The 16,648-nt window shown below is 48.2% G+C and overlaps 2 protein-coding genes across 2 annotated transcripts in view; one reads left to right on the plus strand and one right to left on the minus strand.

The window, feature by feature from the left end:
- Nucleotides 1-11,209: 11,209 nt before the first annotated feature.
- Nucleotides 11,210-15,932, plus strand: LOC128278978 (breast cancer type 2 susceptibility protein homolog). The gene is made up of 4 exons (XM_053017701.1): nucleotides 11,210-11,750; nucleotides 11,891-14,285; nucleotides 14,360-15,353; nucleotides 15,423-15,932. The coding sequence occupies exons 1-4, from the start codon at nucleotides 11,210-11,212 to the stop codon at nucleotides 15,930-15,932; spliced, it is 4,440 nt and encodes a 1,479-aa protein (XP_052873661.1).
- Nucleotides 15,933-16,388: 456 nt separating this feature from the next.
- Nucleotides 16,389-16,648, minus strand: part of LOC128278979 (uncharacterized) — a 1,065-nt gene continuing 805 nt past the window's right edge. The window contains exon 3 of the mRNA XM_053017702.1: nucleotides 16,389-16,395. Within this exon, the coding sequence (XP_052873662.1) occupies nucleotides 16,389-16,395 (7 nt within the window). The remainder of the gene's footprint in view (nucleotides 16,396-16,648) is intronic.

Consider the following 16,648-nt stretch of genomic DNA (forward strand, 5'->3'; position numbering starts at 1 on the left):
GTACTCTCATGTAATCAAGCATTTTTTTTTTTTTTAGAAGAACGGAACGGGCCGTATTTATTAAATTTACTTAATAGGTAGCTTAATCTAACATTCTGAGATTATCTTAATCGATGGCATTTCCTCCACTTCAGAATAGCCTTATCCCGGGCTAGCCCGGCTGAATCAAGCATTTTTGTCTAATAAAGAACTAACTTTAAACATTAAAAAAACAGTTTAAAACCATTTGCACAAAGCTGGATTTATAAACAAGCTTGATTTTTGGGTGCAGCAGCAATAAACTTCAAAAATCAAAGCTTTGTGAAGCATCTCAAATAGTGGTCAAACCAGGACTAACGACCTGGAAGGTTATACTGTGTATTTGAATTTGGTAGGAGTTGGTTCCGTATGGCCAAACACTAAAATCAGATCTCTTCTGCAAACAATTGCACCGATTGAAGCTAACGATTGACCAGGTACAAAAGAGGTGTTAAGTACCATCAGACCAACACAAGGCCACGTAGGAAGTGAGTCGCCAGAACGTCCGAGAGCTTGGCTGGCAGACTTTAATCGATCAACTATATAATCCGGACTAAAAGATTACCACCTTTTTCGTATTGCAAAACTTTTTGAGTGATCATAAGTTGTGACCCAAAGAAGACTGTGAAAAGACATTTCTAGAGTTTTTCCCCAATAAGGACCGAGACTTCTATACGAGAGGCATTAGGTGAAACCTTCTTAAATAATGTTTCGTATGCCATGCAAAAACAATGGTTTTCTTTTAGCCCCAACGTAATATTCAGCTTCTCAAAATATACAATCGAAAAAGCATAAGGCCAATAAGGTTCAATGCGACTTGGCCTCATTGTTTGACCAGCCTTCTTGTTCGAGTTAACGAATCACCAGTTCAAACAGCTTTCAAATTTAATCTTTGTCGATAGTTAAAAGACGAAAGCAGCTTTAAGGTAGAAAGTACCGTCGTCGGATCGCCATTTTTTTTACTGCCGCCTTAGTGCGAACTCTCCGTTCGCGGGGAGGAAATTCGAACCAACTTTGCCCGAACGGCAGAAACATATTGGCATTAGGGGTTTCCGTTTGTCTACGAGGCGCTCCTACAAGTTGCATCTGCCCCCCGGGGGGGGGAGTCCTGGCCCCAGGGGCCTGGCTTGTTTGGCAAACAACATCCGAGCATGGCAAACTGGAGAAAGTTTGCCCGATGTCTTTTTCTCTCTACCGCTGCCTCACTCTTTCTATTTCCTTTTTGTCTTTGGGTTGGGTTTTTTTTCTTTTGCTCACCGAGAATTCGTTTAAATGCAATGTTCGAACGACCGTTACAAAACCCTCTTGTTACCCGGCTCCGGACGGGTCGGGAATCAATCAAATCCCTTCGCCCCCACCCGGTCGCGGAGCTTCCTGAAGAAATGGAAAAATCAAATTTACACTTCCATTTTCGCCAGCGCCAACACATGCACACCGCCGCCGCCGCCGTGTAATGCAACGCCAAAAGCGGAGCCGAAAGCGGAGCCCCGAAAATCCGTAGCCAGAGTTTCCGATAGCGTCGAGTTTCGCTCGTTTTTTTTCTTTGATCGCCCCAAAAGTGCAGCCCTTCGCGAGGATCCGAATAAAATAAAGGACTTTCAAGGCGATGCACCGTTCGGCTGGGGTGGTGAGGAGTTTCCCGGGCCAGCACAAAAAACGCGATGGGAAACGAAGCGAGCGAGCGAATCTGCAGTATAGCGCTGCACTTAAGCGAATAATTTGCTGGCTACCAAGGCGTACCGTAGAAGGAGACAAATGTTCGATACGTGCCCCGAGTTCCGGGTTGCGAGCGCCCGACCCACCGTTTTCCGGAAACCATTTCCGAATAAATAAAAAAAAAACCACCGGGAACCGGGAAGAATAAAATAAAATTAACATTAGAGCGCGTAAATGAGGTCAGCTCAAGTCGCGGTTCGTTATTCGGTCGCCTGCTCACCGGCACGAAGTTAGTTTTCTTGATTGGCAAACACCTCCGTAGCGCACCGCAGCCCGATTTAATGTCTGAAGTATGCTGCTGCATCCCCACCAATTGGCTCGCTTCAGTTGCTTTCTCCCGAAGCTTTCCGTTCGGGGATCCGTTTCCCGAACGCCCAAAAACGGGCGCACAATGCACGGCCACGGCAGGACCAAAAAGGGTGCATGTAATTTGCTGTGCATTTCGCGTGACAAGCGAAGCGAACAAATCTTTCCCGGCCCGGCGACGTGACGTTAGAATTAAAAATGAATCTGCACGGTTCCCAGGTTCGGCGGGCTCCTGGCAGCGTCAACACGGTCCCTTGGCGCCACGCCACCTTCGCTCGTTCGGATGCTCGTCGGTGCGGGTAATGCAGGTAATGATGGATTTTATTGCACCTCACCAAACACCCTGCAAAAGGGGTAGAGATTTATGGCTGCAAATACAGCAAATCGGCCACGCTGTCCTCTGTATGTTTTCTTCACGGCCCCCCCGGCATGGGGTGGTGGCTGGCACGATCGTGCTGGCGCACGAACCTGTGCCGAAGTGGCAACGGGCTCCACAGCGTCGGTCGGTTTATCGCCCGAACACGGTGCTGATTCAATTTTGCAGTCCCATTTTTGCAGGGCTCCCAGAATTTAACGACAAATGGTGAGCGGACCCAGGCCGAAAGGAAAACCATTCCGCTACCGGTGATCCTGGCCGAGGACGACGAATTTATGGTCCATCTTTTTTCATTAGAGATAAACAGTCGCCCCGAACCCGAACTCCAAAAAAAAAACCGGGATCGAACCGGCATCTTTAAGACGCTGCCGGTTAAGGGTACTCAAAGTCCGGCCAGCACAAAATGACCAGAAACCGGTAGCACATGCTGGGTGCGATAATGAGATTGGAGCGGGCCAAAACAAGTTTCGGGCAGGACAGCAGCAGCAGCAGCTGGGCTTTTCTCCCGGGGCGACCGAAAATGGATGGCCCCGGACCGGTGCAGGTGGACCGTAAATTGAACGGCGAGCAGCAAAATATGATCTGATTTTGTTTTGCTTTCATGCGTTTCGCCGCGTTTAGGCGCCCCAAAGATTATCGAGCAAAATTTGCATCGGCAAGCTGGACCGGTTACCGATTGGTATAATTGTTGAGGCACATTTCGTCGTCGTCGTCGCTTGAAATGTGTCGCTCGCTCTGTGAAGAAGCAGAAAAATTGAAACAAACTTTAAACCACATCGTTTTGGGATAATTTTATGTTAATCTGTTCCGAAATACTTTCATGATGGTGGCCCTATTCGGGGCCAGCTGGCGGAGTGACGCGAGAACCCCATTTTATGTCGTTAGTCCTGGGGACGGCTGGGGGGACGTTTGGTGTGACAGGGTGCGGATGGTGCGTTCTGAAGGAAGTTCTGAATTACAATCATCATTATGAGTCATTGAATTATGGGCCATGGTGAGGGTTGGTGAGTCACCGGCCTCTGGCTGGACGACAGCAGAGCATCGTTCCCTTCGCAGTCGTAAGACATTTATTGGCAGATGACCCAGTATTGTCACCCAAATGGGGTTTCGTTTACTCTAACTTTTATTTTTCACATTTGGAACTAATTTTAACGCAACATATTTTTGTCGATGTTTGTATTAAAGCGACGCTCAAAGGTATTGAAATTTTCCATCCTTTATTCAATCGCTTTGAAGATGTTTATTTATTTATTTATTTATTTACAGGGTGAGCCGAAAAAACTGCAACAAAGTAAAACGCCATATTTTTTCATTTTTGATTCAATTTTATTGAATGAAAGCAAAAAATGTTGGAAATTTCATAAAATTTTAGAACAAATTAGGTTTGTTCGAATTGGCCACCTTTGGCACGAATTATGGCCTTCAAACGGCCAATGAAACCGTTACACGCTGCCCGCAAGTGGCTCTGCGGTATTTTGTCCCATTCTCGGCGAAGCGTTTGCTTGAGGTGATCGAAAGTTTGGTATTTTTTAGTTCAATCCTTGCTTTCTAAAATACCTTAGGCACAAGAGTCCAACGGATTGGCATCCGGAGATTTTGGTACCCATTGTGCGGTGGAAATTAAGCGAGGAACCTCATTTTTTAACCATTCTTGGGTGGCGCGTGCTGAGTGCGATGGTGCTGAGTCCTGTTGGAATGTCCAAGGTCTGCGATCGAAATGTTTGCGTGCCCTAGGCTGCAATACACTCTTCAGAATATTTTGCGATAATATTCGGCATTTATTTTGACGCCACGATCGATTAATACGAGCGGATAGCGACCATCGGCTGTTATGGCGGCCCACACCCCCACCATGGCCGGCGCTTGAGTTCTGGTGGCCAACCGAAGGTGTAAATTTTCAGCTGACCTCTCTGGCAAGTAAACACGATCATTTTATTTGTTTACAAACTGCTGGATAACGAATGGTTTATCATCTGAGAAAACCAAATTTGCCAGTTTACCACTTGCGGCCAAGCGAAGCAAGTCTTTGGCTCTTTCGAGCCTAACCTGTTTTTTGTGCATCGGTAAGAACTTGCACTTTTTGGGACTTCAATGGCTTTAGTCCAAGCTCATTTTGCAATATTTTCCGAATGGCATATTGCGATATGTTTAGCGCACGAACCATTTTTCGGCCACTGCGACACGGATTTCGATGAAGTCGCTTCTTCACTTTTCGAACCATTTCTGGTGATGTTGCTGTTTTTTTTCGTCCACTTCCTTGACGTCAGGCTACGTTACCAGTATCACTGTAACGAGCGATGGTACGAGACACAAATGATTTATTAACATTTAAATGCTGGAGGGCTCGATAGCCACTTGTGGTTTTCCAGCCAAATATAATGAAATCACACTGTTACGCTTGTACTCCATTACGAATAACTTTTTTTCTCACAAATTTCCAGCAAAATGCTTTTGCACCCTTGTAAATAATATAATGAGCTGTCACTGGAATAAATCTGACAGCTGTCGGACGAGAGGTTTAGAAATGACAGCAGTCTGAAGTTTGTTGCAGTTTTTTCGGCTCACCCTGTATTTATTTATTATTAGTATAACAATGGGCAGCGGAGCCTAGTTGACACAAAAAGAGGTAAAAATTAGCTGACCTTAAAAATCCCTAGCTAACCTGAATAGCTACTGGCGAAGCGAGAACAAAAAACCGGTAACCAGACATTAAAAGGACGCGAGGTCAAGGACACTACGACACTGACGAATAGACATGTTATGATCAATAATGGACGAACAGAGATTATACGTACGACACATAGACAATACAGGATGTTCTATGTTTTAGTCATAAAACATAAAAAATATATTTGTCAATCTATCATTTATCACATAAAATGGTTATTGTGTGTTTAATGATTTGAAGTTTTATGTCCGTGAATTTTTCTGTAAATTTAAAGCAAGCGTTACAATAGGTCTTGTGTCGTTAACACTTAGAATTTGTGAAGGAGCTTGTGAAGGGACAACAACTGAGCAGTAATTCTTCTTCGCTTGAAAGAGACAAGTCCTGCAGACTGGAAGAGACCTTTCCTGTCTCCAGGGAAGATGTCGGACGGACAGCGGCCCGTGTTTGAATACTTTCTAACAGGATTCACGCCATTTGTGACAAGTAGGTGAACAACCCACAGACGCATCGTTAATAACAAACAACACAAGACAGGCTACAATGTAGAGATTTCAGTGCCCTAGGGTCCCGAAACGGTTCGCTGCAATTTCGTTAGCTCATAGGGATTGCCACGTCAATGGGAACGTTAAGATTGGAGCGTTACTGAACTGCAATTTGGAGTGGTCAAACTACGAAAAAACACTCCAAATAAGTGATCTATTGGACTTCTAACTATCTAACTAGACTTCAGCTTTTGGACAGTTCACAACATGTTCATTTGAAGTCAGGCGTAATGTTTTAATACAAAGAAAATCACAAGCTTCAACTACGCGTTCGCCTGTCTTGACGGATACTTTCAGGCCCTGGCCTCCTCCGTAATGGCCTGTAAATGTTGGCGCCGTATCTGCAGCACATTCGAAAGACATTAATTTAATTGTGTGCGGATTATAGTCCACTTGTCCGCCCTTTTTTTAATAAAACCATAATCTTGCGACTTGTATCAATTAGCCAAGTAAACGTCAGGCGACAAAAACATTCCGTCGTCCTCAAAATGGTTGGACATTTGCCCGTCTTACAGTCGTTCGGACGGTCAAAGCTCAGTCGCCGTCGTCCGTTGGGTCGCGAAGACGTAGCCGGCTCCTTTAAAATGGGACCGTTCATCGTCGTTGATCCTCTAATCAGTGCGACAAACTTTTAGCACCCACAGAGGCGGCCAACATGCTGCATGCTGCCGGGTGACCCGGGTGTCCGGTTTTTATTCCAACACCGACCACCGACAAATGATCCACAAAATGAGTCAATTTAATTTAAAGTTTAGTGCAACAAATTAAATACCGTGCGCTCGGGTTGGCAAGCCCGGAAAAATGACTTCATCGTCGGGCCGTCGTCGTCGTGGTCGGGCCAAAGTTTGCTTTCTGCTGCTTCAAGGCGCAAGTATGCGAGCTATTCGTTCGTGCCGGGCGCGCCACGACGTTCGGCATCTGCTCGGCCGTCGGCCGTCGGCGAAAAGCCCGCGAGGATATTGTTTTGTCCATTGTAACTTGCCGAGCCCCGTGTCCATCGAACTTGCTTCTTATTACATTTTTGTGAATTCCTTTTATTACATAATTGGCTGGAAGCTGCCAAACGGACAGCGTCTTCAGCGTGGAAGACGCCTTTGAAGACTTTCCGACTTTCCGGGATGCCCGGGATTCTTGCCGCATCGTCGCACTCGCCGATGGCTCTATTACCACTGCCGGGCCGTCCGGCCATCGTGCCCTCGGTTCGCATCCTTTCTGGCTCGCGCCACCGGCATTCCTCGCCGGTTGGCTCGCGAGTTTCCGGCTTTTATTCCCGCTCGCAGATAGCTTAATTCTTGATCTGCCACCGTAGCCGCAGCCATTTATGAAATGAAATAACTGTTATTAACAACTTGTGTTGCTGCCGGTGGTCGCGCCCGGAGGCACTTCCGGGGCCGAAGGGTGTGCACGCTCCGGTGCTCGGGTTTTCTCGGTTTCCGGTCGCACTGGCTTACAAAACCGTCCCTGTTGTGTTTGGTGCCGTTTATTGCTCTTTCCACCGCCAACCACTTCGTTAGCGTTATTTTTTACGTTAGAATTTCCATCCACACTGGCCATTATCCGCGCTTTTCCGAGTGCTGGGAGTAGGAGTTTTGCCCCCGCCGCCACTGCCGGGAAAATGGCCACTAAATGAGGTAGCGATTTTCCTATATATTTGTGTGTGCGCATGGAATGGACATGGAAATTCTTCATACAGCCACGCTTTATATTGTCTCTCCGTTTCAATTGGTACACCGAGCTCGGTTTTGAATTATAATTTAGAGCAATGTATGCGCTTCAAAGCATTCATATTTTCCGACGAGGGAAAAATCATTTTCACGGCAAAAAAAAGGTCGCTTTCCAATGTCTAATCAATGTCGTCTCGGGAAATCCTCGGCTGGCGGGCCCAAAAAGAAACCACTCTGCCCGGCACGGCACGTCAAGGAGCACCCGAAACCGAATTACCGTACCGTCCGTGACATCTGTTTAGTTTCATATTTTCGTTAGCTTCCGGTTCCGGTTTCTGCCTAGCCCCAGCAACGGGTTATCGGCAAGGGGGAAGCCAGGGAGCCCAACACAATAATCTGATAATTGGATGGTTCAAGCGACGACGATGGCGAAGGAATGGCACTGGCAGAGAAGGGGAGAAAAAATTACTCCCAACATATTGCCCAGCAAGCGCCCCAGGTCCGAGATGTCCCACCTTGCTCGGGGGGGGGACGGGGGTCTCAGCCCGCCCGTCCCGAAAGGTAGCACAAGCAATGTTGTTTCACCTCGTCCGCCCGGGCCAAATTTGACCCAATCCGATCCGGCTCACGTACTCACGGCCGGTCCACACCTTCCACGCCGGCGGCTGCTTCGTCTCAAACTTTCATTATTGCACTTTATCCTTTTCAATTACGGAAGGATTTACCAGCACCGAAAGCAGCGTCGCTTCAAGCGGCGATAACAGGGCGCCGGATTTCTTTCTTCATTCATTCCTCATATACCCGATTGCTGCCGGGTGGGTGGCCGTTAGGCGTTCTTATCTTAGCCTTTCGGGGGCTCTTTGCTTAAGTGAAACCACTTGCCTTGCCGTCTTGCGACCACGCCAACCGGCCCCCCCAAAAAAAGGGAGTCTATGATCCTGGTGGCTGGATTGGGCTTTCTTGTCGCCGTACGCGCTCCACGGTTTTGCTGAAACACGCCAAAGCGCCAATGCGAACCAAACAACGTGCGCCTCGCACGCACGATCGCTGAGGGAATTATGATTTCCGGGCCGCCCCCCCATGCACGCACTTTTTTTGTTGTTGTTTCCGCTCCACTTACAGAGTCGGCCAGGATTCGAAGGATTAGCTGCGGTGTGCGAATAAATTATGAACCGATTGGCTCCGAGGCCCCGAGGTTTGTTGATTTTATGCTCCGTTCGTTTAGTTTGTTTCCAGTTGGTTCACGATCCGCGGCCCGAGCCCGATGGTGCAAACAATGCGAGTCGATGCAAAATGTTCAGTTCAACGAGCTTCACACCGCGACCGGGATGTTGCACTTTGTCGGCCCATCTTTGTTCCCTTTTTACTATTGTTTTTGCCCGAGCTCGACCCGCGTGGTGGTTTCTAGTGTTTTTTTTCGGTGGAAACCGCATCCCGGTTGCATGATTTATGTGCGGTGCGGTGTGTGAGCATTTTGAATTTACTCACCCATTTTTTCGTCACCGGAATTCGTTTGATGGTGGCACCGTTACATCGGTTAGCTCGGCCCTGGCACCGCTATCGTTAGGTTGGGTGGCTCCGGGCGAAACAATCGGGACCACCAAACCTGATGGCGTTTATAATAGTGTGGTTTTTCGGAGTATTTAGCTAAACGGTTGCATATGTTGTGGCTGGCGGCACTGACCAGTGCCAGCAGCTGTTCTCGGACGGTAGCGGTTGGTCTGGACCGAACAGTAGCTGAAAGCGAGAATGTGTTCGCGGTTCATAATAATGTTGCGTCTCGGTTGTCGTTCGGTCGCATATCATTTTGTTTTTTCATTCGGCATATGGTACAATCGGAAGTGGCAAATTTATGGGGATCGAGAAGTACTACACGAAATATTTGATCCTTCCACCTTCATTCATAATGATACATAAACGATCAATGATAATATTAAGGGCAAGGGATCGTAAACAGTTAGAACCTACCACTTATTGGCATTTCATTTAATTAAAGAAGTGAATGATTACATTTCGTTAAACCGCTGAGTTTTGTACACATTCCAAACCCGAAAAAGTGCTTCAGAAATGAATAAACATTTGCACATCGATCAAGAAAATTTAAGATGGTAATTCTTGAGTCATTTTTGGAGAACTCCAATTAAGGTTCTTTAATGTTTAATTTTACCTTTCAGCCAATTCACAAAATATTGCGTAAAGGTTAACGTCTATCGCATATGGACGAACGCAAATCTTATTTCGAAAACGAACTTCTAAAATATTCTCTGTCTCATATGCTTACCTCCAGAAATGAACCATTTCTAAATATCGTAATTTTTGTTGTTGTAAGACATAAGATTATCGGCGGGGCGTAAGGGGAGATGTTCATCTGAAGTCGTTTTAAAAAAGAGTCGCGGACCGTATAAGGCCGTTGTGACTCGCTCCGTGCAGCCGGCCCTCCGATGCCTTGAGCCAACCAGGTGCCCGGCCAGCAACGGCGCACGCACGCAAATGGAGCCATATAAAAAGATGCTTATCACGTCGTTTTCGAAGGATTTCGGGTTGCGGGCTTCCTGCATCGCGATCGCGCTAGGACAGGTGCTTCGTAAACCTGCACCGTAATAACGCCAGGCCAGAATGAGATCGAGAGAGAGAGATGAAAAAAACAGGATCGAAGGGTATTTTGTGTGTGGCTTTGCTCCTGTTGCTGTGTGGCTGTTGTTTCCAGGTTCGTCGATTCGTACGTTGTTTGTCCGTTTTTTGATGTTGGCCTTTCGGTTTGCTCGGGTTTGTCAAATCTCCGACGACCACCGTCGAGCAGGTGTCAGCTGGGCGCCAATTTTTTCTCTTCTGTTTCCCTTTAACAAGCTAGATTCGCTCTCTCTCTCTCTCTCTTTTTGCGGCTGACGCAGTGCACTCACTAATGAACTTAATATGCAGCGTGCCAGGTGCGAACTGGGACGTCTTTGCTTAATTATGCAGACCGCGGCCACACAGTTCGGTGTTCGATTTTTGCAGCCCAACGTATGGTAGTTGTTTACTTTTTTGTCTCTTGCGCTGTTGCGATGAACTGGGATGCGGCAGAAAATCAAAATGCAGCTTATTATGCAACAGCGACCGTGGGGACCGTGAACGTGGCCATATGCTGCGTACCTGCTGTACCTTCTTGGAGGATGTTTTGCTATTCATCTTTCTTCCACTGATCTTCGCATTGCCCGCTCGTTTCTGAACCCTGCTTAGTGCTGAAGGTCATGAAGGTCTAGTGAAGTGTGAACAAGTTTTTAGCATGCCCTTTTCTGTAACTTTCCAAAAACGACCCAAAACGTTACTAAATTCGAATTTCAGTTCAATTCACGTAGTAAACAAGAAAACAAGTAACTCGAAGTATTACATTTAGAAAAACAGCAAAAATACAATAAGTTAAAACAGAACGACAGTAGAAGCATAGCGAAAATTTTAAAATCAGATTCAAAGTACTTTAACGTTTGTAGGTTCTCTACAGCCCAAAGCGTTACGCGTTCGAGGACATTCTGACGTATTGTAACGACTGGTAACGCTACGAAGATGTAGAGATTCTCAGCATGGCTGTGCATTTCAGAAAGAATTGGAAATGAGATGTACTTCAATACATCAGAAAGTTTGTTAAATTGTATGTAATTGAAATGAAATGAAAAAAATGTTATTTGATGCTTTTGCGGTAATTGATATATAAATCCTTACTTAACAGAAAATTCACCCTTTACAATCGGTTAAGTTACGTTACAGCTATAGCAGATAATTACTGATGCTGCCGTAACGCCGATTCCTGTGTGCTGTTTTCAGCGTAGGATCTCTAAGTTGACAGCTGTCAAAGCTGGCTGTCAACGCTGGCTGTCAACGCTGGCGAATCAAAACAAAACAAAACAGTGGCGGGCAATTTTGCGCCAGTCGGTTCAGCGAAATGGAGGAAGTACCAGCCAGTCCGGAAGTGGTAAAGCGAAAAAAGCGCCACAAACACTCCTTCAATCGTTTAGCCCTTCATCAAGCGCAAAACGACGCACCCGGCACGTCTGAAGCTTCACGGGACCCCAGTACCGATGAGGAATCTAATCCACCACCGGAACCAAGTGCAGAATGTCCCGTCGTTGGCGGTGTGCCAAAAGCTAACCTCTTAGCCTTCTACTTTAATGACGACACAGGCGACCGGTTCGAAACGGTCACCGGCGATCCACTGGCCGGTGCGCTTTTGCTGGAACAAGCAAATGCCATTCGTGTTAGTAAAGTGCCTTCGCAAGATTTAGATACTGACACGTTCGGAGAGTTTCTGTCCGTCGCCGAGCTGGAGAGGCGGGCCAATGTCGCCGCACCGCAAACGGTGGAGGCTGAAACGGTGGAAATAAAACAAAATAATTACAGTTTCACGCAGTTAGAGATCGACACACAACTGACGGGAATGTTGAACGCGGCTGAGAGGTTAGAGAACGATAATAAGGAGCCAGATCGTAGTGATCCTTCCATGAATCCAGCACCAGTAGAAGAGAGCGCTGTTGCGTCAATTGTTCCAGTAGTTAGGGGTATTTATAATCAACAAAATACGGTTAAGAAAACGTCGGACAATCATTGAATTGAATTAATTTTTTAGATTTTGCTCCCTTCCCCATTATGGATACCGTGGCTTCAATTGAGCGCGATTTCGACTCGGACGAAGTGGAAGAGATTGACTTTACGCTGATAAATTCAGAATGCTGCCGGCGAAAGGTGCTTCAGTTGCAGGATCACATTGCCAGTCCGCCAATGGCCGTACAACGTCAACCTACGGTTCGAGTTTATGAGAATGTTAAGCGCAAACTAAAAGCACGCCGGTTAAGCTATAGATCGGACGAATCCTCCCGAACCGGACACCACTCGGTGTCGGATGATGAATCCTTAGGTGGTTCCGAAATATCCGGTGCAACGTGCAATTTTGAGAGTGATGGAGAAACGTCACTGGATGGTGCCGATGCCCTCCAGCACACCAGTGTCCACATTCAGGCAAATCTCACCCAATTATCTACCTTCTTTTCGCAAGTCGTCGGTGGTGCAAGTGTTGCCGGTCCAAACGAAGAAGCAGAAGCGAATAAGAAAGAAAAGCAGTTGTCCGAGTCCATCGAACGTGAGCCTACGTTCTACGGGTTTACAGCTGATTTGTCCTCACAAATTTCACTGACAACCCTTGAGCCAGCTTCACCAATGTTGCTGTCATTTCGTTATTCGTTTGATAGTTCCAGCGAGGACGAAGTAGGAACACCATTCGATGACGATCAAGCGCACGGTGACCTTGCTGATCCGATACCAGTAACACAGTTGCTGGAAGAGGACACCGATTTGCTATTGTTTGGTCAACATTCTGAAGTCCCACAGTTGTTCGAACCTCCAAGCACCACAATGTGTTGTGTCGAAAAAGTAGACCCTGAACAAGTGACACTGCAAAATCGGACGCTTCCGGAACCTCCCGTGCACGTTGGATTCGTTACCGCCCGTGGAAGTTCGATTGCCATCTCGAGTGCGGCTCTTCAGAAGGCGAAAGCACTTTTTGCTGAGGAGGAAGCCAAATATAAAGAGGACATACAGGTCTCTCTTGAAGTGGATATGAAACCCAAAATCGAGGATCTACAGGCATCGGAGGGAAGCGTGGAAGGGGCCAGTGAACGAAAGCCAGCTATAAACCCGATGCCACATTTCGCTGGCTTCAGCACCGCTGCTGGTAATGCAATAGCCATTTCGGCGAAAGCTCTCGAAAAAGCAAAATCTTTCTTCGCCGATGAAGAAGTACCGATGGACAATCCAAATATGTTCCTTAAAACAGAACCCACTGATACCGGCGGGGGATTCAGTATGGCCGCGGGTAGTTCAAAGTCGGTGCCGACTAACGCCCTACACAGGGCAAAGCAAATATTCGGGCAAGAGGAAGCGAAGGCCAGTGGTACGATACACGAAACTCGTTATGGCGGAGGTTTCAGTACTGCCAGCGGTAGTAAGATATCCGTTTCGGAGAAGGCACTCGAAAGAGCGCGGGCAATCTTTAACGAAGTAGAAAATGAATGTGAAACTGTTCAAGGAGCACCAACGTTAGGCGAGTTCAGTACAGCCGCCGGATCAAAGGCGCCGGACGGCAAAAGAACGGTGGAAAATATGCCCACAGCGCACCCAGAGCAAGAGCATTATGGTGCCCTCCCAATGTTTAAGCGGGCAAGCGGTACGGCCATCACCGTGTCGAGCCGCTCCCTGGAGAGAGCGAAACAAATGTGGAGCGATTTCGACCGAGAAAATGAACCACCCGACACACCGAAGGCATGTTCCCGTGTAAAGGAGCTTCATCACCTTGCATCGGGTGCAAAAATTGGCCAAGTCAAGCCTCTGACGGAGCGTGTTGAAGTGCGATGCGATTCTCCTCACCGAGTCGCTGACCGCAAACGTAAACATTCGCCGGATCCTCGAACACCGACGAAAACGTCGAAACTCAATCCGACCGTGATGGGACAACACACGAGCACTCCAGCGGCCACACTAACTTCCACAGCGGCCGCCGTGCACGATGTTGATCAGTACTTTGCCGCGCTCGATGATAGTGAATTTCATGAGCTGTTCAGCAAAGCGGAAACGCTTCCCAAGACGCAAACCATACCGACGGTTGACGGCGGTAACGCTAAAACCAACAAGTCTTTTGGCGGTATCTCTTGGGACGATAGCTTCCCCGAGATGCTGTTACCGAAGCTGTTGGCAGAGGAACCGGTGTGTGGTCCACCGGAAGCCGTTCGCAGTGCGCGTCTAGTGGCACTGCAGAAGCAGCGCGAATTTGTGGAAAACAAACCGGTCACGTTGTGCCGTCCGGTGGTGTCACTGTTCTGTGCCAAAAAGCTACGGAAGGATCGTATTCCGATGGAACAGTTTGTAGGGCACGGCACCCGGCCGGAAGCAGCTTCGGTTGTGACTCCCGCGATGGATGTCACGGTGGAGAACGCGATAGATTTTCGGTTCAATATGATTGACCTTTACGGGTAAGTAGCATAGGTGGACGAACTCTTAGGTTCTGGTGTTCCCCTGATAACGTTCCGTTCTCTCGTTTTAACAGAGAAACTGTATGCAATAGTAACGTTACGGGAGTGCCGCTCGGGTCCGAAGGGGAAGCCTGTTTGCTGCTCGGCCAACATTCGACAGTCGGTTTGGAGGAATTAAAATTGGCCTTCCTAGCCACACCCGGCATCGACCCAAGGCTGGTGCCGTGCGGTTGGGTGGAAAACGCTTGGCGGTGGATCGTTAGCAAACTGAGTGCTTTGGAGCGTAACTTTGGCAATCGGTTCACCGGTGTCCTCACTCCGGACAATGTCTTTCAGCAGCTGCAGTACCGGTACCACCGCGAGATTGACCTGTCGCAGCGGTCTTCGCTGAGGCGAATGCTGGAGAAGGACGACATTGCCAGCCGCAGGATGGTGCTGTTCGTGTCACGCGTCTTTCCGGTCGACGGAGGGATCGGGTATGGGCTAGAGTTGAGCGATGGATGGTACGCGGTGCTCACGACCATCGATGGCCCGCTTGCCAGTGCGGTCGCACGAGGGAAGATCACAGTCGGAACGAAGCTCATGATCCAGGGTGCAGAGCTAACGAACCATAGCGAAGGTTGTTCACCGTTGGAAGTACCGCCGGAAGTTCGATTGAAGATTCACGCCAACGCCACCCGACGGGTACGGTGGATGGTAAAGTTGGGCTACTATCGGCACCCGGCACCGTTCACGATTCCGTGCAACAGTGTGCTCGATCGGGGTGGACTCGTCTGTCGTTTCCGGGCGATCGTCGTGCGTTTGTACCCGTTGGTGTTCGTTGAAAAATCAACGACCGAAGGCCAACCGTCGACACTGCGCTCGGAGCGGATGCAGCTGAGACACAGCAAGCGGAACGAGTCTGGCCAGCTGGACAGTCTGCACAAGCTGTACAATCGGGTACAGCAGGAGCTCGAAGCGGAACGGCGGACCATCGCGGTTAATAGGAACTTTCGCCTCACGGAAGCAACGTCGTGCGAGGAACTGCAGGAGCAGTTGGAGAATGGGCTCGATGTTTCGTTTTTGGATGTAAGTGTAGTGCGCGCCACTATTCCTCAACTGGCCAGACAGTGCATTCATTCCATTGTGTCATTGCAGATCGATCTGAGCAGCTCGCAGAGAGCCCTGATCGACCGGTTCCAGCAGCAGCGCCAGGAAGCGTTGCAGAACGAAATCCACCAGCGGGTCAAGGCGCAGCTCGACAATCGGCCACCAGATCGATCCTCCGTTACGGCCCTGCTGAAGGTACGGCTAATGGATCCGGTTGAACCGAAAAAGGTGTTTATGCTTTCGATATGGCGCCCTCCCGAGGATACTCAGACCTTGCTCCAGGAGCAATCCGTTGTTGAGTTGGGTAACGTGACCGCCAATGGAACAAAAAATGGCGCTGTACTGCTGACAACTCACAAGAACACTACTTACACGCGGGACCCCTCATCCGTTCGGGTGGAATGTAGCACACTTCAACCCTGGTTTCGCACGATCACTCCGATCGGAAGTATCGACGGGCAAACGTTCGGGCCTCCGTTCAACGAGTTCGACACGGTCGGCATCGTGGTGCACGTCGGAATGGTATTACATGGCATTGTTGGAACGATTGAAGGCTGAAATCGACGCAAAGCGACCGCACATGAAGAAGAAAAAAATTCTCTTTCATCAAGACAATGCACCGTGTCACAAGTCAATGAAAACGATGGTGAAAATGAATGAATTGCACTTCGAATTGTTGCCCCATCCACCATACTCGCCAGATTTGGCCCCCAGCGATTATTGGCTGTTCTCGGATCTCAAAAGGATGCTCCAGGGAAAGAGATTTGGATCGAGAATGAGGAGGTCATCGCCGAAACTGAGGCATATTTTGAAGGGAAAGATAAATCGTTCTACAAACATGGTATCGAAAAGTTAGAGAAACGTTGGACTGACTGTATCGCCTTAAAAGGAGACTATGTTGATGAATTAATACAAATTATATCAAAATATTGTTGTTTTATAAGCTATCCTACGGACTTATTGAGCGATGTGTTACTTTCCGGGCGGACCGGGACCGTGTCCCCGTCGTACCCTTTACACTCTAGCCGTGTTTGGTCGTGAGGTGAACCGAGCGGTGAAAGTCAAGATTGATTGCACGAACGATTGAAGGGCACGATGAGTGAGTCAAAAAAGCCGAGGACTTAAATTAACAAATCGCTCCCGGACGAAACGGGTTACTTCAGGCCACTCGGCGGCGGACATCGTGCTCTTGACCTCCGCAGCCGGGCAGGATGCTGCTTGCGGTGCAAATCTGAGGCGTGCGATAGTCGCGCCCACGATTGGCCTAATATTTG

The sequence above is a fragment of the Anopheles cruzii genome, chromosome 2 (genome assembly GCF_943734635.1).
Source record: "Anopheles cruzii chromosome 2, idAnoCruzAS_RS32_06, whole genome shotgun sequence".
In the NCBI taxonomy this organism is placed as follows: domain Eukaryota; kingdom Metazoa; phylum Arthropoda; class Insecta; order Diptera; family Culicidae; genus Anopheles; species Anopheles cruzii.

Excerpts from the sequence above, each read along its gene's own strand:
- LOC128278978 (XM_053017701.1), top strand. The coding sequence starts at position 11,210 with ATGGAGGAAGTACCAGCCAGTCCGGAAGTGGTAAAGCGAAAAAAGCGC. Across the intron at positions 11,751-11,890 it reads CGATAATAAGGAGCCAGATC|ATTTTGCTCCCTTCCCCATT; the intron begins GTAGTGATCCTT and ends TTAATTTTTTAG. Across the intron at positions 14,286-14,359 it reads AATATGATTGACCTTTACGG|AGAAACTGTATGCAATAGTA; the intron begins GTAAGTAGCATA and ends TCGTTTTAACAG.